The sequence below is a fragment of the Procambarus clarkii genome, chromosome 25 (assembly GCF_040958095.1).
Source record: "Procambarus clarkii isolate CNS0578487 chromosome 25, FALCON_Pclarkii_2.0, whole genome shotgun sequence".
NCBI lineage: Eukaryota > Metazoa > Arthropoda > Malacostraca > Decapoda > Cambaridae > Procambarus > Procambarus clarkii.
The window spans coordinates 28,630,043-28,657,684 of NC_091174.1; the positions used below are offsets into that span (position 1 = coordinate 28,630,043).

Below are 27,642 nucleotides of genomic sequence, written 5' to 3' on the forward strand. Positions count from 1 at the left end.
CCACGTTTACGTTATTCTAAAATGACGCTACTCCTCTCACGAGTCAATCAAATGCCGGTACTTCCGGGCAGATAACGACGTTACGTTAATGGAACAATGTAGCCTTCGTGTGAGTCGATCAAACAAGGATCGAGATTAATTACTTTGACTTCCTCAAACACGTCAATTACCCGGCCCACTGACCGTTAATTACGACAGACAATACTCTAATTCTTATCTGCCTGATGGCTAGGCTCCTCGAGACTACCGTAGCTGCTTGCAGGAAAGTAAATTAACCCAAACATATTCTACGTTACTCAAATTGTCAAAGAACAAATTCTCTTAAAGCAATGGGCGTTCCCTTGGTTACGTTATATTAATTGCCTCGCAATCACCTCACTGAATACTGGACTTCGATGTCCTACCAGATAACCAGGAGAATATATGTATATCCAAGTACTCGTCTACAGCCGAGTTCACCCACGACAATGACAAATCACACTAACAAATCACAGTGATTTACGTTACAATCCGATTGCAATGACAATACTGCAGAACCTAGTAAAATAACCTACAGGACATGAACCCTCTAGAACCCTGCCCCACAATGGTTTTACTGAACTGCAATCACATACGGTGATTGCTCAACACTAGCAACAATCACCCTCAAATAACAACCCCCTTTGCAATAACACACACGGCAAGTACTCTAATTTCCAAATATTAGGATACTGCACACACTTACTTACTTACTGCTGCAAATGACCCCTAGAACATAGGTCAATATATTGCAATCACCTCACAGTAACTAACACAATAACACTGGGCACCGTGACACTACGATTATATATATATATATAATTACCGCTGACACATGTAGCCTACAGCTATCAAACGTTATTGGGAACACTAAGGAGAATCTCACACTCCTTAAATCACATGGGTGAGTGATTTATCGGTCACACATGCCGATAAACACTCGAGAGTTACGTTACCCGACAGAGCGGGGGCAGTCTCTCTAGACAGCCTCGTCACTCACCAAAACTCACCAAAATTACGTTAATTAATACTGCAACCACAATATATATTTATATAAATCACACTTGTCACGGCCCTGGGAACACTACAAGAAATTTAAGCCACACTGTGGCACACTCCACAATAATCATTGCCAGGAATCACTGGCGTTACACATACCTGAGCGCTCAGTGTTGGAATTCCACACCTGCAAGACCACACATGGAAATGATATCACTCCGTCCCACGGACGATCAAAAATGATTACCACAATGGAATAATATAATTATTACTACATGGACATCCTCTCAGTCCTTGGCTAATCTATGTATACTCTGTTCCCCGTGTGTACCCACACACACACACACACTGTACGTCTGTGTACACCAGACTTAAGTCCCTCTGGACTGACAAGATGACAACACAGGTGATTAATCTCCTCGCCCACAATTCACTCCACCTGAACAGGTGCTGAGTGACAATGTGACGGAACACTTGACCTCGAATTCAAGCTTTAGAGACTACTAATCACCGAAATACACACATAGGTACTTACTCATTCACACTGCCAGCTTTACACACCATTCCCATACATCAGGCACCCCGCTATAGGTGGCTGGCTCACTCCGGGTGGCGTAGGCGGCGGTAGTTCCTGACCGTAGTACTTATACGGAAAATTGGCACACACTCGAACCCCTCCCACTCATCACAGCTGAGTTCGCACCCTCGACTCCCCGGTGAAGTGAAGCGTTCATACCCAGGTGACACGCACAACGATAGCGTCTCACACCAACCTTGAGAAATTGCCTTAACACTGACACAAATTTCCCCGTTCCCATCGACTGCTACAGAGCACTAGCAAGTCTAATCAACACTGGTATGGGATCTACGAGTCTGTTGCTGCTCGTATGCACATTCCCACACGATCCCAGATCACTGTACCTCTACCCCCTGCATACAATAATGTCTTAAACCCCTCCAAGCGACGACTTCGGCCGGATTCTGTGACGACCGTTGTCGTAGGTGAAGCAGGAAGCATCAGCAGTTGTAGTCCAGCCACCACGACGCCCTATACATCAATTTGGCCGAATTGAGTACAGGAAGCGTCATGACAAGGTGGCAGCTGGGTTCAGAATGATGCTACACAACGGCTATCCCCGCGTCCTTCTCGAAATAACCAATGAGAGGAAGGCATACAGCGGCCTAGCCCTCTCATCCAATCAGCGACGGTGTAGCATAGCCCCTAGGGCTGCTCCAAGATGGCCGACCAACATGGCGGCTCAAGATGTTTCTAAGATGGCGGCTGGTTTCCATGACAACCACTCAAGTGGGCAGCGAGCGCGGGGCCCCACACCCACGCCGGCGGCCTAGCTGTTTCCCGCGCAAAGCTGAGTCTGGCCTCAAAGCCATACAATGAGATGATGCTATCAGCTCTAGCACTGTCCACAGACATGCCACCCCGGCCAGGGTAACATTTATGGACTGCTGATGACTGGGGCTCTCACATGAGCCCAAACACTAGAGGTTTCGGTTGCTGGTTACCAAACTTAAGTCCGCCCACTTAACAAGTGCACTTAACAAGTGTACTGGCTCCCACAGGCATAATAGCACTATTGTAAGTGAGCTGGTGAACCATCTCCTCACATTGTAATTAATTTAAATTAGAAAAGTTTTAAAAGATCAGTTGTACTTTTACAACAATGGTCCACGATTTGAGTGACAGAAATTAACGTATTTTATACATTATAAAGACGACTTTATATATATAGTTACACTGTCATCTTTCTGCGACCAATTAAAAACTTACGAAAAGGTTTTGTGTTTACTGGGTATATTCGTGTGTATACCTGTAGAGCTCTTACTTCATTATGTAATTTTTACTGATACGGTTATGTAGCCTAACAAACCCTAACCAAGGGTTGCCTTTGACGAACTGAAGAAATCCCAGAGAGCTTTAACACCTACATAATCTGTACAGACGCTTCCTTGCTCCAACAAAAACAACTGAATTGCCATTAACAGGTCCAAGTCCTGGATCACATGTGACAAACCAAAATCTGATGTTGAAGGAGCTTAACAACATAACAGCTAAGACATGACAGTTATACAAACCCATTTTTATCATATAATTTGTTTTAGATATAACACAAATTGGTAGTTTATGGGTATAAACTACCAATACCACCATATATGTGGTATAGACTATGTAATATAAACCCCCCAGCTATGTGTACAAGTAAACACCTAGTAGGATAAAGTTATAAATACAGTCCAATTTTTTCAAGTAATAGTAAGATAATAAAATTAATTGTTTAACCTGGTGTAAGGGAAGGATGTCACACTTGTCTTGGGTAGAAGTAATAGTACAACCTAGCAAGTATTTTAAACATAGTGCAGATAACTATAATCATTAACAACACAATTTGAGTTCTGTCTACACTCACTTGGAGGTGGTGGACAGCACCTTCCACACTCACGAGTGGTGGTTGACAGCACCTTCCACACTCACGAGTGGTGGTGGACAGCACCTTCCACACTCACGAGTGGTGGTGGACAGCACCTTCCACACTCACGAGTGGTGGTGGACAGCACCTTCCACACTCACGAGTGGTGGTGGACAGCACCTTCCACACTCACGAGTGGTGGTGGACAGCACCTTCCACACTCACGAGTGGTGGTGGACAGCACCTTCCACACTCACGAGTGGTGGTGGACAGCACCTTCCACACTCACGAGTGGTGGTGCACAGCACCTTCCACACTCACGAGTGGTGGTGGACAGCACCTTCCACACTCACGAAGATGGTGGACAGCACCTTCCACACTTAGGAAGATGGTGGACAGCACCTTCCACACTCAGGAAGATGGTGGACAGCACCTTCCACACTCAGGAAGATGGTGGACAGCACCTTCCACACTCAGGAAGATGGTGCACAGCACCTTCCACACTCAGGAAGATGGTGGACAGCACCTTCCACACTCAGGAAGATGGTGGACAGCACCCTACACATGAACAATGTCAGGCATGTGTAGTGTGCAGCGCCTGCCATCACTGAGTGTTGGAGGGCATCACCTTTTTCAGGTACTAATACCTTTCTTTTCACGCAGGTGGTCTGGTGATAATTGTGACGAATGTGAAGTACCTGACGACACTGGAGGAATACAAGGACAAGCTGGAGCCACGCATGGAACGCCTAGAACAACAAGGGTTGTGGCAGAAGGTAATATTTCCTCAAATGTTGTTGTTGTTGTTGTTGGTTGAGGGCGACGACGATCAAGGAATCGTATGTGTCCCGACTGCCCGATACCAGGAAATCCTCAAATGTTGTGTTCTTATTAGAAAAAATTAACCATTCGTGAAAGATGGCAAGAAGACAACAAGCTAAATGCATTTTATTATACTGCATACTTAAATAAATATATATGTACAGTCGAGGTCAAAAGTCTATTTCATTGGTGGGGGGGGGATACTTTGTAATACTGCTTTTCGAGTTGATAGGGAGCCGGTCGGCCGAGCGGACAGCACGCTGGAATTGTGATCCTGTGGTCCTGGGTCCGATCCCAGGCGCCGGCGAGAAACAATGGGCAGAGTTTCTTTCACCCTATGCTCCTGTTACCTAGCAGTAAAATAGGTACCTGGGTGTTAGTCAGCTGTCACGGGCTGCTTCCTGGGGTTGGAGGCCTGGTCGAGGACCGGGCCGAGGGGAAACTAAAAGCCCCGAAATCATCTCAAGATAACCTCAAGAAAATGCTTAAAAATTTATAACATTTTGCTTTTTACATTATGGACAAAGTAATATTGAATTATATTGTTGAGGATAACTTTTCTCTACTGTAAATGAATGCTATTTGATATCAGAATTCTTTTTTCGTGACAAATTGCAGCATATGCTAAAATGAAGCACTTTTTATTTATGTCCAGGAAGCATTTAGTTCAAACTGTTGATTTCAATAACAATAGTAAACCAACCCGTCCTCAGACCATGTCAATTCCATCCTGCGGTCGAACCCAAAGACGCACTCGTCAATTTTAACATGCTGTTCGTTCAAAATAGGAATTTTCTCATATATAAATTATTATTATTATATATTAGCATAATGTGCATATTTAGGCATTATTTAGTTTAGGTTAGGTGTTTAGGTACTGTTGGCGATTAGTTGTATTTGTAGTACGTGGGTGAAGCATTTAAACAACCCGTCCTCGACTCAAGTCCATTACATCCAGCGGTCGACCCCACATACGCAATCATAAATTTTAACATGCTGTTCATTCAAAACAGGAATTTTCTCATATATAAATTAATATTATTATATATTAGCATATTTTTTTCAATTTTATAGAGAAAACAAATACAAGAACTCACAAACACAATGAAATCCAGTACATATCAAGTATACCAAAGAAAGAACAGTACATAGGAACAATAAAAGTAACAGTAAACAGCAACAGTAACAGTAACCGCAAAAACAAAAAGGAAAACACGTGGCAGGTAAAAAATAACAAAACAGGGCACAACCCCGATACCCCAACACGGGTACCAGAAAACAAAGCGCTAATTAGTACAGAGATACGTATCAACACAGAATAAAACAGAGAAAAGCACATAAAAAATAAAGAAGATACATACATAACATAAATAATATAAAATACACCCGCAACCAAATACATAAAACAGAGACAGAAGAGACATGGATAGAAGACCAAGTGCACAAAACCACTCCTACCACACATACACAGAGGAACGAAGGAGCACACGACCACACACACGCCACAAGGTATACAACATATACAGAATGACAAGAAAAGAATGTACACACACGCAAACAACAAGACAAACACACATACCCACCCACACCTGTCCCCTGAAGCTCATATCAAGAGGATAACAGCAGCAGCATATGCCAGGTTGGCTAACATAAGAACGGCCTTTAGAAACTTGTGTAAGGAATCTTTCAGAACATTATATACCACATATGTCAGACCAATCCTGGAGTATGCTGCTCCAGCATGGAGTCCATATCTAGTCAAGCATAAGACTAAACTGGAAAAGGTTCAAAGGTTTGCCACCAGACTAGTACCCGAGCTGAGAGATATGAGCTATGAGGAGAGACTACGGGAATTAAACCTCACTTCGTTGGAAGACAGAAGAGTTAGGGGGGACATGATCACCACATTCAAGATTCTCAAGGGAATCGACAGGGTTGATAAAGACTGGCTATTTAACACACGGGACACATGCACTAGGGGACACAGGTGGAAACTGAGTGCCCAAATGAGCCACAGAGATATTAGAAAGAACTTTTTTAGTGTCAGAGTGGTTGACAAATGGAATGCATTAGGAAGTGATGTGGTGGAGGCTGACTCCATACACAGTTTCAAGTGTAGATATGATAGAGCCCAATAGGCTCAGGAACCTGTACACCTGTTGATTGACGGTTGAGAGGCGGGACCAAAGAGCCAGAGCTCAACCCCCGCAAGCACAACTAGGTGAGTACACCTCTACCGCACACCACACAGCATCCAAACACGCAAAAACAGGGAGCAAAGGCCAAGGCAAACCAAGGCCACAAATATAACACCGAAAAACTGAACAACAGAAAAACACAGGCCCACTTAGGAGCCAAAAACATATATATTAGCATATTGTGCATGTATAGGCATCGTATGAGATTTTTTTCTTTGACTTGATCAAAAGAATTATTTTCCTATTGATGTTACGTAATGGAACTACCTCGCATGGGAGGCCGACCTCAAACAGAAAGAACTGCATACAAGCAGATATTTAACCTAAAACCTGAGACCATATAAAAATATCGGGAGTAAACCGCCAGGCTTCACCACACGGGTGAAACCTGTCCACTTAGGTCGTTGGCTCCTTCTAGTGATAACTACCAATGAAGCATAACCAAAGGGTACTTACTTCGAATTTTTTGAAGTGTAGTGCTATGAATTGGACTCTAGCTTTTAGGAACAGACTTAATTTACACATAAGCAGGCAAAGCGTTACAGAACATGAAAAGTTGGACAATATTGTGGCGGGTTTGATATGAACGACCGTTTCTTGAACAATAACAAATTTATTCAATAAAAATCTAGATTACTTTACTGTCTACCCCAGTGGCACATTTAAGAACAGCTATTCAACCGCCTGGTGGACCCACGAGATCCTTCCCGTCGTCGCTGACTGAATAATGACTAACTGAACAGAGGGAGTTGTTGCCTGGAGTTGCGTGTGGGAGGGTGCTGCTTGGCGTGTCGGCGCCATGGAGATCCCCCTTTCCTCTGCTCGCCGGACAGAAACCACTGGTTTGGAGTTTTCAGGCCATGCTTCATACCTTGCTCTTGAGGTTGTGTTGTTGGACATGTTATGTGTTCGCGTAGCTGAGGTGTACGGGCTCCACCTGACCCACCGAGTACTAGTGAAGTTTAACTCCGCGGCGGTGTATAAGAAGTTCGTAGCTGCTATGATGGGCGTACGTTGACCCTCCCTGGGGGACGGCAACCCGTTCTCGCAAATTCGTAAAGTCAATATTGACTTATTAACTACGTGCATAGGTGATATACTAAACATAATAGATACCCTTAAAAAGATTCATAGAAAACACCGACCTTACCTAACCTTGCTAGTATCTTAAGATAAGCATCTTATTGCTTCGTAATTACAATTATTACTTAATCTATACCTATAATAGGTTAAGTAACAATTGTAATTACGAAGCTATAAGATGTTTATCTTAAGATACTAACAATGTTAGGCAAGGTCGGTGTTTTCTATGAATCTTTTTAAGGGTATCTATTATGTTTAGTATGTCGCCTATGCACTTATTTAATAAGTCAATATGGACTTTACGAATTTGCGAGAACGGGTTGGGGACGGCGGTACGGTCGCCATTTCCGACCGCTGCTGCTAAATTACCTATGTGGCCTTGCATGGTGTGCCCCTCGAGTTTTTGGAGAGCCTGCTTCGGAGATACTTTGGCCAATATTTTACGGTGGTATCCCTCTGTATGAACTCTGTCTCTTCCGGAAAGTAGCACGGGGTCTCCTGTGGTACACGGACTCTCGCCTTGAGATTCAAGTCCTCGATTCCTTCCATGGTAACCTTGCTGGGGTACACTCTGTGGGCATTCTATGCAAGGCAACCATGCTCCTGTTTTCGTTGTGGCATTGAGAGGTATCTGGTAGCCGATTGCACTGGGGTCGCGGCTGCACCTGTTAATCTGTTCCGGGAAGAGGACTTTCCCCCGTTGGTGGTGCAGGACCTGTCGCCTCGTGATGGAGTGGGTGGGGAGGTTCCCCAGCCGCCTGCTGACCCGGCATGTGTGGATGGTGGTGTACACAATGATGTGGTGGTGTGTGCGGCTCCGCCCCCGCAGTCTGTCTCTTCGCTTCCGATGTCTGTATTTTAGCTTCCGGCGGCTTCTGTTCCTGTTCCCTCTTCTCCTCTTCTCCCGCCTTCGACGTCCCTGCCAGCTTCTTCAAAGGGAAAGTGTTGGTCCCTTTCCCTTTGCCAGCTGCGCTTGTTTTTTCTCCTGTGTCCTCTGTGGGTGGCGGGCTCATATCCTGTATACCTGAGGCTGACGTTCTGCGGGGGCGTGCTCCCTCGGTTGTGGGGCAGCATGCCGCCGACTCTTCCCGGGCGACCCCTGCTGGGGGTGACAGCTCCGACGATCAACGGCCAGTTCCCAAGCGTTCCTGTACGCGTTGGAGTGCTTCGCCTCCTCGTACGTGGGCTGAGGAATGTGAGGATGTGGCGTGTGTTGATGCTTCTTCTACGAGCAATTCCTCTGTGGAGTGCGAGGATGGTGCGTCGGGTATTGGGGTGCTTCCGGAAAGTGGTATGGGCCCTGGTGTGGCGCCTGTGGTTGGGGTTGGGGCCAGTGTGGGGCCCTTGGGTCCTGCTCCCGATACCTCGCCTGCGTCAGTTGGTTCTGGATCCTCATGGGGATGGGTGATTCCCCCTGCCGGGGGTGATGGTATCCCTGGTGCTCGTGGTGGTCCTGAAAAAGACATAATTGTTCAAATTCAATCAGCCTAGGGTAGGCAAGGGGAGCGAGGCACTGCGGCAGCTGGTATATACACACAGCTGGGATGGTACAACGCCCTCAGCACGGCGCGGTACGACAGGTACGGCGCTAACACGGCGCGGCACATGAAAATGACTATGCCCACCAAAAGTGATGTCAGCGAGTCTGTAGGCGGAGTAGGCGCATAACTTTGTGGAGTGAGGCAGGAAAGATCGTGTTTTAGTAGAGTACTTCACTGTTCACTGGTAATTCCGCGGAATTGCGAATTTAAGATTTCCAACACAACACTTCACAAGATCGTCTCTCCCAGGTACCTTGTAACTAAGGCACGCTAGACGACGGATGTCACTACCACATGTAGATCAACACAGCCTCCACAGTCCAGTTTTCTCTGAATGGCGTTCTAGAATCACGTGGCTTGGTGACAATCACTAAGTTCACACTCGTTAGCTTTATCGCTGTTTTCCCTCTTCCTGGATACCGGATTCTTACTTCCCATGGTCCTGGGATGATGGCACAACGATCGAGAGTGACTTTTGTGTCGTTGCAGGCGGTATTTCGGGTGCTTGGCCTAGCACGAGAAATCACGTCCTCCTCAAGCTGCCGACACTTGAAAGAATGCCCTTTGGCACCAAGAGAGGGCCCTCTAGCGACCCGGGTACTTGCAGCTTCTTCGATCAATCACTGCAAAGCATTCCCGAGCCCAGGAGCCTTGGCCAATCACGCTCCTTCCAGGTGACGCTATGGCCCCTCTCACGAGGGGATCACGTGAGCAGGAGGGTCTACCTACAGCCGTTAAACCCAAACCCCCTCACTACACTTGAACTGGTACCTCCTCCCAAGGCACACCACGAAGGGGAGACACTCCGAGCCCGCCGAGAACGTTTCGAGACAGGCCGCACCACACCACTCCCAGCAGGCCCCACTGCAGGCACAGCCACCATCTTTACACCCACACAGGTCACACCAGCACCGTCCGAAGAGTCCACATCACTCACACTGTCCACATCATCCAGGGAAACAGCCTCAGAGCACCGACGTGCACGCTTCTGCAAAGGGACGGAAAGAGCAGAACTACAGTCGCCAACACACACAGGCACGGCAGGCACCTCTCCCTGTCAAAGCCCCCCCCTCCAATACAGCAGAACCCGCGTCCCCGGGAGCCGGTATCACATCCACAGGCGGGGACGGGACATGAACCTCCACCGGGACATCCTGCACTACATGCAGCTCAGGCGACGGCCCAACACCCACACACACTGGCTCAACAACCCCAGGGGACACAGCAGTCACCAGACGTGTCGCACAGGACGTAGAAATCGCCTCAACAGGCGGACCAGCAGACAGGCTATCAGGCGCCTCAGGTACAGCACCCACTCCGCCCTCAGAACCGTCCGAACGCAACAGGGGTGGAAAATCTTCCGCACGAAAAACATGCACCCGACCAGTTGCTCCCACGTCGCACGCAACAGCCAGATGACCCTCGTGACCACCACACCGATAACAGGTGCGCGGTTGACCCCGATACTGGCAGCGGAGTGTGTAACCCAACACGGACATCGACGACGGTACACTACACTTCAGCGACATCGTCAGGGTGCGGGAGCCGTCAAGCATACCAACACAGTGCCCGGCAACGACCTTGTTCCAACGAACACTTAACACTGTCCCAAATCGTTCAAAACAGGAGTTCAAGAAGTCGTCCTGAAAATCGAGGGGGGCACTATGCACCGCCACAGACGTCAAGGTGACACTAAGATTCACCACCGTAATAGAACCAGCAGTATCAGGGAGAGGATAAACACGCCCCTCACACCGCTCGAGAAACGCCTGAAAGGCAGCCTGGAGGCGGAACTTGACCACAGCACGGTTGCCCTGAAGCAGCTGGATGCCCACCGGGTCCGACAGCTGCACATGAAGCATGTCCACCAAGGCGACACTGATCAACGAATGGTCCACCGGCACCGTAAGTGCCAGACCAGCCGACAATGTCCTCTTCACTGGAGGGCGAGAAGTCCCCATGGCTAAGGGGCCATTATACCAGGAAATAATAGAGTTGTTGTAGGGTATTCAAAATTTATTATCATGATACATGTGAAAGGTGCTGCAACTGGGCCAAGTTTCAGCATCTCAGCCTAAATAGAGAGGGAGAAAACAAAAATTTAGACAATTTTTCAACAATGTTCAATTATTTTCACAGCCCACAATTGTGAACCGAAATAATTTCTATGACACTTAGCTATGACCTTACTATATAATAAAGATTTGAACAAAGGATTTTTATCCCAGATGTATTTAGTGCAATAATACAGATTTTTAAAGTTTCCCAAAAACGTATGCAACAAAATGAAGTTTATCAATATTTATAAAATCAATAAATCTACGTAGATAAGAAAAACTACCAGTGTTTTTAGAGGCATAATCTCTACATATAATGTGCAAGTTTCATGTAAATTGAATAATAAATAAAGGCTGTGAAGGCAGATATAGTTGTAAAAGTTGGAAGGGGGGGGGGGGTAGCGGGCTGTGACAAGTTCCTCACACTCGCGGCTGAAGGAGAGCTCGCATGCATCTAGCTTTCAATGCTTTCCTCTTGTTCGTTTGGTACGTCATATTGCAGTACAAATAGCACAAATAGCGAGAGTTCTGGGAGATATTGTGAGCGTGCGTCAATGATAGATCCACTAGCTGAGGGACACACAGAGTGACTGACTGCTAAGCCACGAACCCCACCCTCTCCCTCACACGAGACTGTTGCCAATGAGTGAGTATATATTCGTTTTATGCATAAAATGTTATTTTCAACGCTATTACGAAATATTAGACTTAAACAATGTAAGACACAATATCTGTTACCTAGCAGTAAAATAGGTACCTGGGTGTTAGTCAGCTGTCACGGGCTGCTTCCTGGGGGTGGAGGCCTGGTCGAGGAGCGGGCCGCGGGGACACTAAAGCCCCGAAATCATCTCAAGATAACCCCGCGGCGCACCCAGGCCGCGAGGACCGGATTGGGGAAAGTTGCAGCAGGAAATTTGACTATAATTACGTTATTTTTCAACATAACATAAAACGGTTTGCACTACAGTGTTGCCAGAACGTTGTAGTATTTTTCGTAAATATTAAATTTTTCTTCGGATTTTCGGGTATAATGGCCCCTAAGTCAAACGTCACCCTGTCAGTGGCAAACCACCACCAGCAGGGCAAACCAGCAATCACCCAACGTAAACACGAGCCAGGAGCGGAGAGACCTCAGGAACGTCCGACCTGGCCGGTGGTCACCACGCAACCTATTTAGGTTCTGTTGGCGATTGTTTGTATTTGAAGTACGTGGGTGAAGCATTTATTGCGTTGTGGTTCAAACAAAAGTCGTCAATGAAGCACTTGCTCCGGAAGTGTTTGAACGAAATCTGTTGTGAGTTGTGTGTAAACTGGTTTCATTCATAAACAGGGGATTTTGGTGAGCGTATGGAATAACTTTTGGGTCTGTTTGGAGGACGTGCTGAGTATTTATAGCGTTGTGGTTCGAACAAAATTCGTCAGTGAAGCATTTGTTCCAGAAGTGTTCGAACATAATCAGTTGTGAGACGTATGTAAACCGTTTTTCATTCATAAACAGGGGGTTTGGCATGTGCATGGAATCACTTTTCGATATTTGTTTGGAGAACGAGCTGGTTGTGAAAGAAAAAAGGTTTAAACACGACTCACAGCTGATTTCGTTCGAACACTTCCAGAACAAGTCCTTCATTGACGAATTTTGTTCGAACCCTAAAACTATAAATGTCCATCCTCCAAACAAAGACCCAAAAGAGATTCCATGCACCCGCTAAACCCCCTGATTATGAATGAAAAACGGTTTACACACGACTCACAACTGTTGACGTTCGAACACTTCCGGAACAAATTAAGTGCTTCACTAACGAATTTTGTTCGAACCACAACGCTTTAAATGCTTCACCCCACGTACTACAAATACAAATATTCGCCAAAAGAACCTAAACACCTAACCTAACCTGTGCCTATATATGCACAATATGCTAATATATTATTATTTGAATTTATATTTGAGATAATTTCGTAGAATTCTATCAAGCCTGTAAGACAAGATTTACCCTCCCTGAACCCATGTTGGCGATTTGTCACAAAGTCCCTTCTCTCCAGATGTGTTACTAGGTTTTTCTCTCGATCTTCATTACCTTGTATGGTATACAAGTTAAGGACACTGGCCTGTGGTTCAGTGCCTCTACTCTGTCATCCTTTTTTGTATATTGAGATTACATTAGCCATCTTCTATATTTCTGGTAAGTCTCCCATCTCCAGTGACCTACACTGGAGATGGGAGAAGTGTAGTACCACTCTTCAATACACTATGAAGAGTGGCAAGAAAAGTACTTCTGCACACTCTTTCAGTACTCATGGTGAGATTCCGTCCAGATCAGCAGCTCACGTCGTGATCCATCAGATGCGCTTTGATCTCATCTCTTGTAATTTTGAACCCTTCCAAGGCCGCCTAGTTTACTGCCACCTCTCTACATGCAGTGACTTCACCTCGTTCTATTGTGAAGACCTCCTGGAACCTCTGGTTGAGTATTTCACTCACCTCTTTGTCACTCTCTGTGTCTTTCATCACACATTCTATGTTTAATCATCTGTTCTTTCACTGTTATTTTTGTCCTGATGTGGCTGTGGAGTAGCTCTGCTTCAGTCTTGGCTTTATTTGCTATATCTTTTCATAATTCTTTTCTGCTTCTCTTCTCACACTTACATACACATTCCTGGTTCCCTGGTAACTCTCTCTGTCTTCAGGTGTTCTGTTATTTCGGAAGTTCCTCCACGCCCTTTTGTTTAGTTTCTTTGCTTCCATACATGCCCTATTAAACCACGGATTCTTCTTTATCTTTTCGTTTTTTTTCCTTTTGGGCCGGGATAAACTTGTTTACTGCCTCCTGGCACTTTTGGGTCACATAGTCCATCATGTCTTGCAAGGACTTAGTTCTGAGTTCTGTGTCCCATGGTGTATCGCTTAGGAATTTTCTCACCTCGTCATAATTTCCCTTTCGGTATGCCAGCCCTTTGTTTTCTAGTTCTTTTTTTTTTGTGGAGATAAATCCTAGCTCTACCAGGTACTAGAAGATCAATACACTGTGATCACTCATTCCTAAGGATGCTTCCAAACTTAACTTTTCATAAATCTGACTCATTTAGGGTAAATATCACATCAAGCATAAGTGGTTCATCTTCTTCTCTAATTTTTGTCGGTCCTTGATGTGTTGAGTTAAAAAATTGTTTGTTGCTACGTCCAGCAGCTTTGATCTCCATGTGTCTGGTCCTCCCAATTTTTCTTCCTGTGGTTGAAGACTCCCAAGATTAGTAGTCCAGATCCGTTCCTACTAGTGACATAAACTGCTATCTCTATTATATTAATGGCGGCCATGTTGTTTCTATCATATTCCTGTCTGGGTCTACTGTCATTTGATGGGGATTATATATATTTGACTACTGCTATAAGTTTTTGTCCTCCAATTGCTTTGGTACCTGTTATGTAGTCACTGATACCTTCACAGCCCTGAATAACCATCTCCTCAAAACTCTAGCCTTGTCTTTTTAGCAGAGCTACACACCTCCTCTTCCTTTTCTCTCTTTCCTCACTACATAGTAATCCTGCAGAAACACTACATTTGTTATAATTTTCTTTAGCTTTTTTTTGTGATCGCTATTACATCTGGGTTTTCTTCTAGTGTCCATTCTCTAAGTTCACTTGTTTTATTTGTAATCCCATCTATGTTAGTGTTCATTGCCTCGAGGATTCTGTGAGGATTCTGTTGACGGAGGAAACTGTTCTATAGGTGTGAAGAATTGTTAGGTGGTTAACAGGGTCTAAGGAGCCATGGGAAAGGGTGGCAGGGAGGGTATGAGGGTAAGGAGGGAGGAGGGACATGGAGGATATGGAGTGTAGGGGAAAGGGCGGGGGCAGGGAGGGTATGGGGGTGAAGGAGGAGAGGGGACAGAAAGGGAAAGGGGGGAGTGGGGGACATGGTGGGAATGGGGAAGAGGTGACAGGATGGGTATAGGGTGAGTGGGGAGAGAGGGTTGACTGAGCATTTGAGTAGGGGCAGGGAGGGTTCAAGACAGGGAGGGTTTCTGTGTGGAGGAGGGTGGTGGTGATGGCCTTCCGTCTGGTGTTGCTGGGATGCTGGTTGTTGTGTTGGATGCAACACAACATTCCCTAACCTCTGGGAATGTTGTATTGGGGGCTGGGATTTCCTGGTTTTCTCCTCTCACCCTTTGCTTCATCCTTGTTTCTATCACCACGGCTCTCTCCTCCGTCATCATGTCCCTCTGGAGGAATACTTTTTTGTTTTCTCTCACATATTGCAGTTGACTCTTTCTTGCTAGAATATTCTCCTTCAGGGTCTTGTTTGCAAACACTTATCTTTATCAGACGGTCTTTGTCCTTGTTGTACCACCCTAACCTGAAAACCTTCTGAATGCTATGTTCAGCCCCATTAATCTTTATCTCCTTTAGTATTTCATTCACTGCTGCTCTGTCCTTGCCATTCCATTCTGTCCTACTGGAGCCTTCCTGTTCTTTAGTGCCCACTGTTTCCACTGATCTTTTTTTCCAGCAGCTGACTAGTGCAAGTTGCTGCTTCCTGTGAGGATGCTGCTTTCATTTCTACCTCCTTCACTGTGAACATTGCTTCTGAGCTCTTTCTCACCACTTCTGCAAATGTTGCATGTACAGTGGTGGTTCATTCCAATAAACCATTTACATCTTCTCTTTGGATGATTATCTGATTCTGAGCCTCAGTATTATTTCTCTGTGAGGGTTTTCATATCCTCCTTCGCTGCTGTCAGTTTGATTTGCAGGTTGCTTAGTGTATTCTTCATATCATGCATGTCTCTCCTGATGTGCTCCAAAACTTGGGCGAATATTTCCATCATTTGGTCACTTTGACTTTTTCCTGTTTCCTTGGTGCGTCTCCCATCCACATTTGTCCAATTTGTGACTAAGTTGTGATAGGGTTAGCAGGGGGGGGGGCAGAGAGAGAGAGAGAGATGAGAGAGAGAGAGAGATGGGGGGGGGGAGTGAGGGAGACGGTGAAACAAAGGGTAAGAGTGAAAGAGAGAGGGAGGGAGAGGGTTGAGAGAGAAGGAATAGTGTTCTAAAGGTGCTGTATACAACGTTCCTATTGGTGTTATATACAATGTTCTCAAGGCGATGTATACATTGTTCTTAAGGTGCTGTTTACAATGCTCTCAAGGTTAAGTATAAAATATTTTCAAGGTGCTGCATACAATGTTCTCAAGGTGCTGTATAAAGTGTTCTCAAGGTGCTGTATACAGTGTTTGCAAGTCAATGTATATAATGTTTTCAAGGTTCTGTATTCAATGATCTCAGTGTGATGTATACATGTTCTCAAGGTGCTCAGTAAAGTGTTTTCACTGCGCAGTATACAGTGTTCTCAAGGTGCTGAATACAATATTCTCAAGGTGCTGTATATAATGTTCTCAAGGTGCTGTACCCAATTTTCTCAAGATGCTGTATACAGTATTCCCAAGGTGCTGTTTGCAGGTTCTAAATGTGTTATGTACAGTGTTCTCATGGTACAGAATAAAATATTATCACGGTGCAGAGTACAATGTTCTCAGACCTTTATACCACTTTTTGACATCTGGATAAGAGAACCGGGGTCATCAGTGGAGGAGAGTAGTCAGTCATTGTTGTTAGACCAGAGTCGCAGGAGCAGAACAGCTCCAATAATGCTCCCTTGGACGAAGCGTTATGGAGAGTAAATTAGTGCTTCCATTATCAACGTGCAGTTATTATCTAAACAAGGGAAGCGTCCAATTCCGAAATTTTATCTGATCATTCCTGGCCAGTAATGTTAGGTAGTGTCACGCGCCGCTCACATTGGCCTTGTGTTACATGAGGTTACAGTTAAACAGCAGGAGATCGTGCTACTGATCCTGTAACCTCACGCCGTGGGTCTTCGCTCCCTCTACTAGGGTATCACATATCACCCGCCAGGGAGCTCTCCTAGTCATGCCTCAAGACCGGCCACCATTTGACCTTGGACCCAAGGGGGAGAGGAGAAGGCCCAGCCCACATTACTATGATCAATCCTGCAGTATGTGACTCCCCCACCTGGCCTGCCCACACATGCGGGCAGAGAATTTTGCCGGACTTCGGGCCGTAGCCTCACTTCCTACTCTTACCTTTTGGTCGCCAGCTGGGTAATTCTCTCAGCGTCCCAGCAACGCTGACGGGCTCACCATAGCCCGTGCTACTTGGAACTTTGTTCCAGGTAGCGATATATATATAAATATAAATATAAATATATATATATATATAAATATATATATATATATATAAAATATATATATATATATATATATATATATATATATATATATATATATATATATATATATATATATATATCTTTGGACAACACCCACCAGTGAGACTCGAACCCAGAAAGCACAACTACCTTCCAGTAGCTGCCATAACTAGTGTGCTTTAACCCACTACACCATCAGACCCTACAAAAGAAGTAGAGACTTCGAGATATATATACATCTCAAATATCTCCACTTCCCGAGGGCACCAGATGAGTGTGGGGTTAGTCTGCATTTTTCGTCAAGCCACTGTCAATGTGAGAGAACTTGTGTCCAGCTTAGTTATGGCAGCTACTGGAAGGTAGTTGTGCTTTCTGGGTTCGAGTCTCACTGCTGGGTGTTGTCCAAAGATTGTTAATCTTCACTTGTGGTTTATGCAAGTATAGGCTTATAAGCTGGACACGAGTTCTCTCACATTGACAGTGGCTTGACAAAAAATGCAGACTAACCCCACACTCATCTGGTGCCCTCGGGAAGTGAGATATTTGAGATGTATATATATCTCGAAGTCTCTACTTCTTTTGTAGGGTCTGATGGTGTAGTGGATTAAAGCATACTAGTTATGGCAGCTACTGGAAGGTAGTTGTGCTTTCTGGGTTCGAGTCTCACTGGTGGGTGTTGTCCAAAGATTGTTAATCTTCACTTGTGGTTTATGCAAGTATAGGCTTATAAGCTGGACACGAGTTCTCTCACATTGACAGTGGCTTGACGAAAAATGCAGACTAACCCCACACTCATCTGGTGCCCTCGGGAAGTGGAGATATTTGAGATGTATATATATCTCGAAGTCTCTACTTCTTTTGTAGGGTCTGATAATATATATTATATATTATATATATATATTATATAAATTATATATATTATATTATATATATATTATATATATATTATATTATATATATAAATATATTATATATATATGTATATATATATATATATATATATATATATATATATATATATATATATATATATATATATATATATATATATATATATATATATATATATAGGGGGGTACCACCACTGGTGCAATTATAGGGACCCACAGCCTCAGAGAAGGGAACACAGAGCATTCAGGGAAAAACTTGCCATTTAACTCTGAATACGAAAGAGTGTTCACTTCTCCTACCACCCCCTTTTTTTTTATAATGGTGTAAACTTTATTATGCAAGGTCATACAGTTACATATCTGATTTTATACAAAAAATGAACATTAAGAGGACACAAGAAAAAGTTCGCTTCCTAGAGGCTGTAGATTTCCTCGAACTCCTCCGACGCCGGGCAGGAACCAAGGATGCAGCGGGCATTTCCCCTCTGGATCGCGACACTGAGGCGCTGAAAGAGAAAACTTGCTGCTCTAGGGTCTCTTGTGGTGTCAATGAGCTTGGAACCAAGATCCTTAAGAAACCTTCTTGCACTCTCACCCCATGGGCCTAGGGTCTCAGACCCTATTGGAACGAAGTTGTACCTTTGATCTAATTGCCTGTACTTGACTGACTTTTGTTTTTCTCTGTGTGTCGCTGCGGCTCCTGCTGTGCCGGCAGAGAGGGTGATGTATGTCGTTGCCAGGGTGGATACGCAAGTATAGTCCCATGCTAACTGCCTGCCACCCTTCCACGGACGCAGTGTGATTCCGTCTGGTCGGCCGGCAAAGCTAACAGAGTCACGGTTCAGTAGGTTGCGGGGCTCTCTCTCCACTGGACACTGAGCAGAGGCAAGGCTTCTTTAATGATGTCGTTTTATAGAATATGATCATATATATGTTTTGGTTAGGAGTAATGGTTTTTACTCCTTTACAGATTATTTCTTTCATTATTGTTTCTTCTTTTTTATGTTCACTGTGCATAGTTGATTTGTAATGTAATTTTATTGGGGGTGTTGTGGTTTCTGTTCTAGGTTCTGAATTATACCAACGGTCCAAGTGTCTTCTTATATCAGCGTTTATTTCCGCGTTGCTATATCCGTTGTTCACCAATACCTGAGTTACTCTTTCAAACTCTCTACTCACGTTGCTCCATTCAGAGCAGTGGGTAAGCGCTCGACGAATATAAGCATTGAGAACACTGGCTTTGTATCTTTGGGGGCACTCACTCCTACCGTTCAGGCATAATCCTACGTTGGAAGGCTTATTATATACGCTGGTGTTTAAAGAGGTTCCTGTTTTTGTTATTAGTACATCCAAGAATGGCAGACTGTTATTTTCACTATTTTCATGTGTATATCGGAGTACTGACTGACTCTAGATGGTTTTTTAGATCAATTAGTTCGTCTGAGTCTTTTACTATGACGAATATGTCATCTACATATCGGAAGTATACAGTTCGTTTTTGTCTACTACTGAAGACTCTGTCTTCGATGGTTCCCATATAAAAAATTGCGAGTAACACCCTTAAGGGGGAGCCCATTGCTACTCCGTCTGTTTGTAGATTCATGTCCCCTTGCGGACTGATGAAAGGAGCTTCCTGTGTACATGCCTCGAGAAGACTTCAAGTATGACTCGGATATGTCTAATTTGATGGTGCTCTCGTCTCTGTATACCCTGTCCTGTATCATTTCTATGGTGATGTCGACTGGGACGTTGTTAAACAGGGATTAGACGTCCAAGGAAGTATCGGGCTGTGTAGTTTTGATTAATTCTAGGAAATCTACTGATGATTGTAGAATCTAGATGCTTGGAGTGTATGGAGTAAGGAGTTCGTTAAGTGTTTTTTTGCCAGGTGATAGGTTGGAATTGGTATTTGGCTGATTATTGGGCTTAGTGGGCTACCTGGTTTGTGTCTTAACATTGCCATAGGCATATCCTAAGCCATAATCGCCTTGGAGTTTAGTGAAATGAACACTACCTTTCTTTGCTTTGATTGCAGTAATAGTTTTGTTCACTTTGCGTTTAAGGTGTTCCACGGGGTTCCTCATGATTCGTTGAAATTTGGTGCCATCACTAAGGATGTCGCTAATTTTATTCATGTATTCTTCGGTAGGAATCAACACATAGGCTGCTGTCTTGTCGGCTTTTCTTATTGTAACATCTTCCCGATTTTTAAGTTGTTTTGCTGCTTCTTTGAATCGTAGGGTTAAGATTGTTGATGAGTATGTTCCTCGTTTTTTTCCCCGCTTCAGTTAGTAGTTCAGCCTGAAGTGTCAGTGGTGATGACTTTTTTGTTGTCTTCTAACTTGTGGATGTCGTCAAGAAGCATTTCGATTTCAAGGCGTTTTTGATACTTCTTTGGTCTTGATATGAATTGGCAGTTTAGACCAAGATTCAAGAGGTCTCGTTGGTCCTAGTTAAGATTATGAGTAGTTAGGTTAATGTAGCCATCTTTTGGACGAGGGATCTTTAACTGTCCACCGTTGAGGGCTGTCAGCTTTCGGAGTGTCTTCGTTTCTGCAGGAGTTTTGTGTTGTTGTTTTAGGCTTAATAGTTCACTGTTGATGGATGCTTGAGTTGTTTGGGGATGTTGTACTGGGTCCATTTATTTAACTGATGTTCAGCTTGCTCTGTTAGGGTTTGGAGGGCTTCCTTCTTCGTGTTCAGTCGATGCCGTATGAGATCTTGCCTATACCTATAGGTAAACTCTGCGTTGCGGACTGCTGGGTCATGTGGGTAAATATTTGTGTATACTGGCAGCAGGTTTTCTTTTATGTCTCATTGAATATGACAGCATGTTCTGTATTAACTATTTTCTGATTCAGGGCTTCTAACCCTCTAATTAGTGCTCTTGCACCAGGGTTTAGTTGGAGGAGGAGTACTCCAAAACTCTTGTTCCTTTTCGAGGTGAAGAAAAAGAAGTAAACATATATATATATATATATATATATATATATATATATATATATATATATATATATATATATATATATATATATATATATATATATATATATATATATATATATATATATATAACCCACTCTATTCTAAATATGTTACAATTCCATTTCAGTGTTTCCCATTGCATTGATAAATTGAATTTTCATAGATTTCGATTTGTTTACATTTTGATTTAATTATTTTGTGTGCATTGCATTGGAATTGAGCTGTGTTGATTACCATACCATTCATTTCATAAGAATAAGTACAGATGCCACACCTGTGGCAGGTAAAAAAGTTTTTTTTAAGAAACAAAGTCATCTGTTGCATGTAACAGCAACAAACGCTATACTAAATATGACACGATTCCATTTCAATGTTTTCGATTGCATTGTCAAATTTAATTTTCATAGATTTTGATTTATTTTCATTTTGATTTAATTATTTTGTGTGACATTGCATTGAAATTGAGATGTGTTGTTTAACATACCGTTCATTTCGCGAGTATACTTTGTTTTTTTATTGCTTTTCATTTCATTTTTTAAACTGTTTTTCTTATATTTCAGAGATGTGAACATCAGATCATTTGATGTTCCGAATTTTCTGATGGGAACATCAAATCATTTGGGAATGCATCGGACGAGGGAGTGAGGAATGGTTGGGAGGACGAGGTGACGGGGGAGGGGGAGAATGGGGGAGGAAGGACTGTGAGACAGGGAAAGGTTGCTGAGGCTCAGCAACACACACGCGTTGCTGAGCCACAGCAACGCGTGGCCGGGTACAGCTAGTTATAAATAAAAATGAAAATGTTCGTTTGTTCAAAATCGCTAATCTCCGAAAGTTCTTCACCGATTGCCTTGAAATTGTCACACAACGTTCTATTCGCATCTGGCAAGGTTTTTATATACATACAATATATATGTTACGTCTGTGACGGTAAAAAAAAAAAAATCATTTTTTTGTAAAACTGTGTTTTTCCATGTGTTTTTCATGTGAGGAAAATCTTTGAAACATCTTTACTGATTGCTTTGAAATTGTGACAACATTGCATTTAAATAGGAGCATGCTTTTATATACCTACTATATAGATGCCACTCCTGTGACAGGTAAAAACATATGTTTTTGAAAAACATCGCCATCTGTTGCACATAATAGCAACATGCACGCTGTACTATATATCACGAATTCAACTCCAATGTTTCTTATTGCACTGATAAATTTTATTTTCATAGATTTCGATTTATTATATTTTTATTGAATTATTTTGTGTGACATTGTGTTGGAATTGAGCTGTGTTGTTTACCATACCGTTCATTTCGTAAGTATAAGTATAGATGCCCACCTATGGCGTGTTAAACGATGCTGTTCTTGAAAAACAGCGCCATCTTTTGCATGTAAGAGCAACACACATGCTATGCTAAATATGGTACAATTCCATTTCAATTTTTCTGATTGCATTGATAAATTGAATTTTCAAAGATTTTGATTTATTTTCATTTTAATTTAATTATTTTGTGTGAATTGCATTGGAATTGAGCTGTGTTGTTTACCATACCGTTCATTTCGAGAGCATAGTTTATTTTTTAATTGTTTTCAAATTTTCATTTCATTTATTAACTGTTTTTCTTATATTTTTGTGATGGGAACATCAGATCACTTTATGTTCCTAATATTCTGATGGGAACATCAGACCATTTGGGAAGGCATCGGACGAGGAAGTGGGGAATGGTGGGGAGGACGACGAGACGGGGAAGTTTGGGATGGTTGGGACAAGGGGATGGTGGAGTGGGGAATGGTTGGGAGACCGAGAAGGCGGGTGAGGGGGAAATGTTGAGGAGGACTGGGGCACAGGGAAGGTTGCCGTGGCTGGGTACTGCTAGTGTATTATATTATATATATATTATATATATATCTAAGCAGTTGAAAACTTGTGTGGCAGCCTGGTTGTGCGCTGTTAATGAGGTGAAAATGACTAAGTGTTGTTTTATCATCGTTGCAAAATACACACACACACACACACACACACACACACACACACACACACACACACACACACACACACACACACACACACACACACACACACAGAAAATGGAAGGGAAGAGGTGGAGAGGAGAGGAAGGGGGAGAATTAGGGATGGGAGAAGGTGGGAGGGAAGAGGGGGAAATGACTGACTCATCATTTGTCGACTACACTTACTTTTGTGTAAAATCTATATAAGTCTGACAGTGTGTATCTGTACAATAGAATGTTCTAACCTTTGTTCATATTTATGTTTTCCCATAAAACTAACTTTATCCAGTTTACTTTGTTACCTGTGTAATTTTCGTATATCATTTACACTCGAAAGGTAAACTTTTGCGTTTTGGTGTTCCACAGAAAGTAAAGAAGGTGGTGCCGAACTATGACAAGAAGAGTGATGCAGTGGTGTTCATCTATCGTGTTGTGCGCGACTAGGTTCCTACCAGCAGCTGCGACGTCTACTCTCACCATCACCCAAGATGTGACTAGGTTCCTACCAGCAGCTGCGACGTCTACTCTCACCATCACCCAAGATGTGACTAGGTTCCTACCAGCAGCTGCGACGTCTACTCTCACCATCACCCAAGATGTGATTAGGTTCCTACCAGAAGCTGGGACGTCTACTCTCACCATCACCCAAGATGTGATTAGGTTCCTACCAGCAGCTGGGACGTCTACTCTCACCATCACCCAAGATGTGACTAGGTTCCTACCAGCAGCTGCGACGTCTACTCTCACCACAAACTGTCATATATTGATCCAGATTACGCTTGAAACGGTCCAACGCACAAACCTCTGATATACTATTCGGCAGACTTCCTCAATCAAAACTTTTTTAAATTAAATTAAAACCCATTGTTTCACATTCTGGTTTATCTTTATATTATTTACACTATAAATATCGCCTTTGTAGCTCATCAACCACTTGAATACTTCATTGATGTAACTCATTGATCTTCTTACTAAAGAAAGTAAATAGTTTCTTTATTCTTTATTCACGTGGGAGATTTCTACTGCCCGGGATCATCTTATTATAAGATGATCCTTATTTTTATTATTATAAGGATAATTATATTATAAGGATAATTATATTATTAGTTAGAAGAAAGTTGATAAGTTGACAAAGTTGATAAAATCATAAGTTGAAAGATAAAGTAACTTTTCGTTCAACTCCTTTGAAATTTTGTCAATCTTATAACGTGATGCCCAAAATTGAATTGCATAATCCAAGTCGTGACTAACATTGGAGAGATAATCTAAGTCGTGCCTAACATTGGAGAGATAATCTAGGTCGTGCCTAACATTGGAGAGATAATCTAGGTCGTGCCTAACATTGGAGAGATAATCTAAGTCGTGCCTAACATTGGAGAGATAATCTAAGTCGTGCCTAACATGGCTGAGATAATCCACGTCGTGCTTAACATGGGTGAGACAAGTATGAAAAATAACAGATGAGGAATTATTACTAATACTTTCAAATATGACTCCCAGCATAATGGTTCTATATTTCGAGTACTTAAGCACTATTTGATTGGTCTAAGATTCCCAATAATCAAAGCGCTTAGATCACTGTCACAAAATTAACTCGTGATGTTGCCATTATTGAACTAATATAGTGCCTCTATTTTCATTTTCTAGGCTAACAGCTCTATTTATTTGCTTTAAACTGCAGTTACAGACTTTTAGCAAATACAGGAGTTTATTAAGGTCACTTTGAAGCAATGCACTCTCAATGATATTTAAGATGTTGCCTATTTTGTAATCATCTGGAAAGTTTACTGATGTCGTCAGTAACGGCAATTCCTAAGTCGTTATGTAGATAATAAAGAGAAGAGTTCACAAGAGCGATTCCTGGGGCGTTCGATTTATATTATTTTCTAACCCAGTCTTTTTCCCATTTAGATTGACCCTTTGCTTTATATGCAATAAACATGTCATAATCCAGTTTAATACTTTCCTTCCTTTTCTATGGTACTAGTTTATAAAACAGTCACTCCTGAGGTAGGGTTTACTTTATTATAAATACTTTTATTATCATCAATTTTTTATATGCTAGAAAAGAAAGAGAGCAGCTATGTTAACCAAGACTGACTAACCAACTTCCCCACTATCGACATTTAACTAACTGGTCGACAATTGGATGCATGTGATCTATATCCAACTTCACCAGAATTGTCACCACGTTGTCTGAGGCCAGGTCAGAGACCGGGCCGCAGGGACCTTGACACCCCTGGAATCCCGGGGGTCATGTTTGTAACCATCCATGATTCAGGCTCTAGTGACTTATTAATACTTGATTGGGCTTACTATGATTTTCTCTGACCTTTTCTGAATGGTGATAAATACTCGAACTTGGGCTGGAGTTCATGTTTTTCTTTTAGGTTGATAAATAACCTGAGTTTTGCCTAACTTTGTCAGTTATATCTTTTTGGTTTATAGATATCCTAAGTTATGCCTAACTTTGTCAGTTATATCTCTTTCACTGCATCTGTAAATTTAATCACAGATTTTCCACTGTAAAGGTTTAAATAAAACAATATTAATTATATTTCTTCCATTACACCTTTATGGTATCTCCGGCTATATTTCATCTTTTTAAAACTTCCTGATTTTTATGTCATTTAAAAAGAGCTCTCATTTCCACATTTAGAGAGGTTAGAATTTTTTTTTTAAATATATTTTCATTAACACTTGATTTAATTCATCTAGTTGGAACATTTGACTCCTGAATCGAATATATAATGCTGGTTCAAATGTTGTATGTTTCATCTAGTGAATGGAATAATATGCGAGAGGTTGAGTGTGCCCTGTTGACCTCGCCGAACTCCTGCCTAAGTCGGATGTAATCAGCTCAACAAAAATCTTGAACCCCAATTTATTTCTAAGTCGAATATTGCGTCAAAAGAACATCAAATATTATTTCATTGTAATCATACGATGATATCATTTAATTAATCATTATTCCCAGCGTTACCAGGATGTGGTGTTATCAGTATTTATTCCCTGCATCACCAGGGCAAAGTGTTATCAATCATTATTCACAGCATCACCAAGATGTGGATTTACCAACCATTACTGCTAGCATCACCAATGTGTGGAGATATTAACCAATATTCCAAGTATTAGCAGAGTGTGGAGTTATCAAACGTTATTCCCAGCATCAACAAGGGTGTGGAGTTATCAACCATTATTCTCAGCATCACCAGGATGTGGAGTTATGATCAATTATTCCCAGCCTCACCAGGATGTGGAATTATGATCAATTATTCCCAGCCTCACCAGGATGTGGAATTATCATCCATTATTCTCAGCATCACTAGGGTGTGGAGTTATCCCTTTGAGCCTTTAAGTAGAAGGATTGAGGAGTGAGACTCATTGCCGTGGATAATACACTTCAGCGCTTCGTTGCCAGGGCAGCTGTTAGAAATATCCGCACGGAAGCTGCAACGACATCTGCAGATATAGATATCCTAAGTTATGCCTAACTTTTTCAGTTATATCTCTTTCACTGCATCTGTAAATTTAATCACAGATTTCCCACTGTAAAGATTAAAATGAAATAAATAATTTTCCTCCATTACACCTTTATGATACAACCCGTTCTCACACAAGACAGCACATATATGACTTAATGCTTAAAGTCAATATGTTGAATAATGATTTAGTACATATGTGATATATTTCCAGTTACCTTTTTTACCAAGGCCCAAACTCTTCCTCACGTACCAATTTACGTCTCACAGTACCCGTCCATCAACGTAGATAGCAGAATAGTCGTGATTGCTTCAATTATAATGAAAATTGTAGTTTTCAGGTCCCACATGGGTTGTGAAATTTACCTACTATTGTCCATGCTCTTAGAATATTACAGATCAGCTACTTCCTATTGAAGGCTCGTAGTTTTGTTTTGAGAAATATTAGTTGTTCTTAGTAAATTATAATAAGCACTATAAATTATTACATAGAATAACAGTGCTTCACCAATCAATATTATATACCATAGTTTGTGCTTTAAAAAATTTTAAAGAATGTTTTGTAGGAACGCTAACAGAAAACGATGTTATGGTGGAATGTTTATGGGGTAAACTACTGCAAACTTGGGGATCACTTCCACCCACAGGAAGGGAATGGGGTCCAATACACTGGATGTGTATGGCGTCCACTACCACCGACAGGATGGGTATGGGGCTCACAACCACCCAAAGGATGGGTATGGGGTCCAATACCACCCACAGGATGAGTATAGCGTCCACTATCACCCACAGGATGGGTATGGGGCTCCAACCACCCACAGAATAAGTATGGGGTCCAATAACACCCACTGGTTGTGTATGGCGTCCATTGCCGCCCACAGGATGAGTATAGGGTCCAGTATCGCCCACAGGA

At 42.7% G+C, this 27,642-nt stretch overlaps 1 protein-coding gene across 1 annotated transcript in view; it reads left to right on the plus strand.

The window, feature by feature from the left end:
* LOC138368654 (methyltransferase-like protein 27) overlaps positions 1-25,794 on the plus strand; it is a 134,708-nt gene extending 108,914 nt beyond the window's left edge. Inside the window, exons 7-8 of the mRNA XM_069331370.1 lie at positions 4,104-4,216; positions 23,614-25,794. Of these exons, the coding sequence (XP_069187471.1) occupies positions 4,104-4,216; positions 23,614-23,691 (191 nt within the window). The 3' untranslated portion in view covers positions 23,692-25,794. The remainder of the gene's footprint in view (positions 1-4,103; positions 4,217-23,613) is intronic.
* Positions 25,795-27,642: the final 1,848 nt, after the last annotated feature.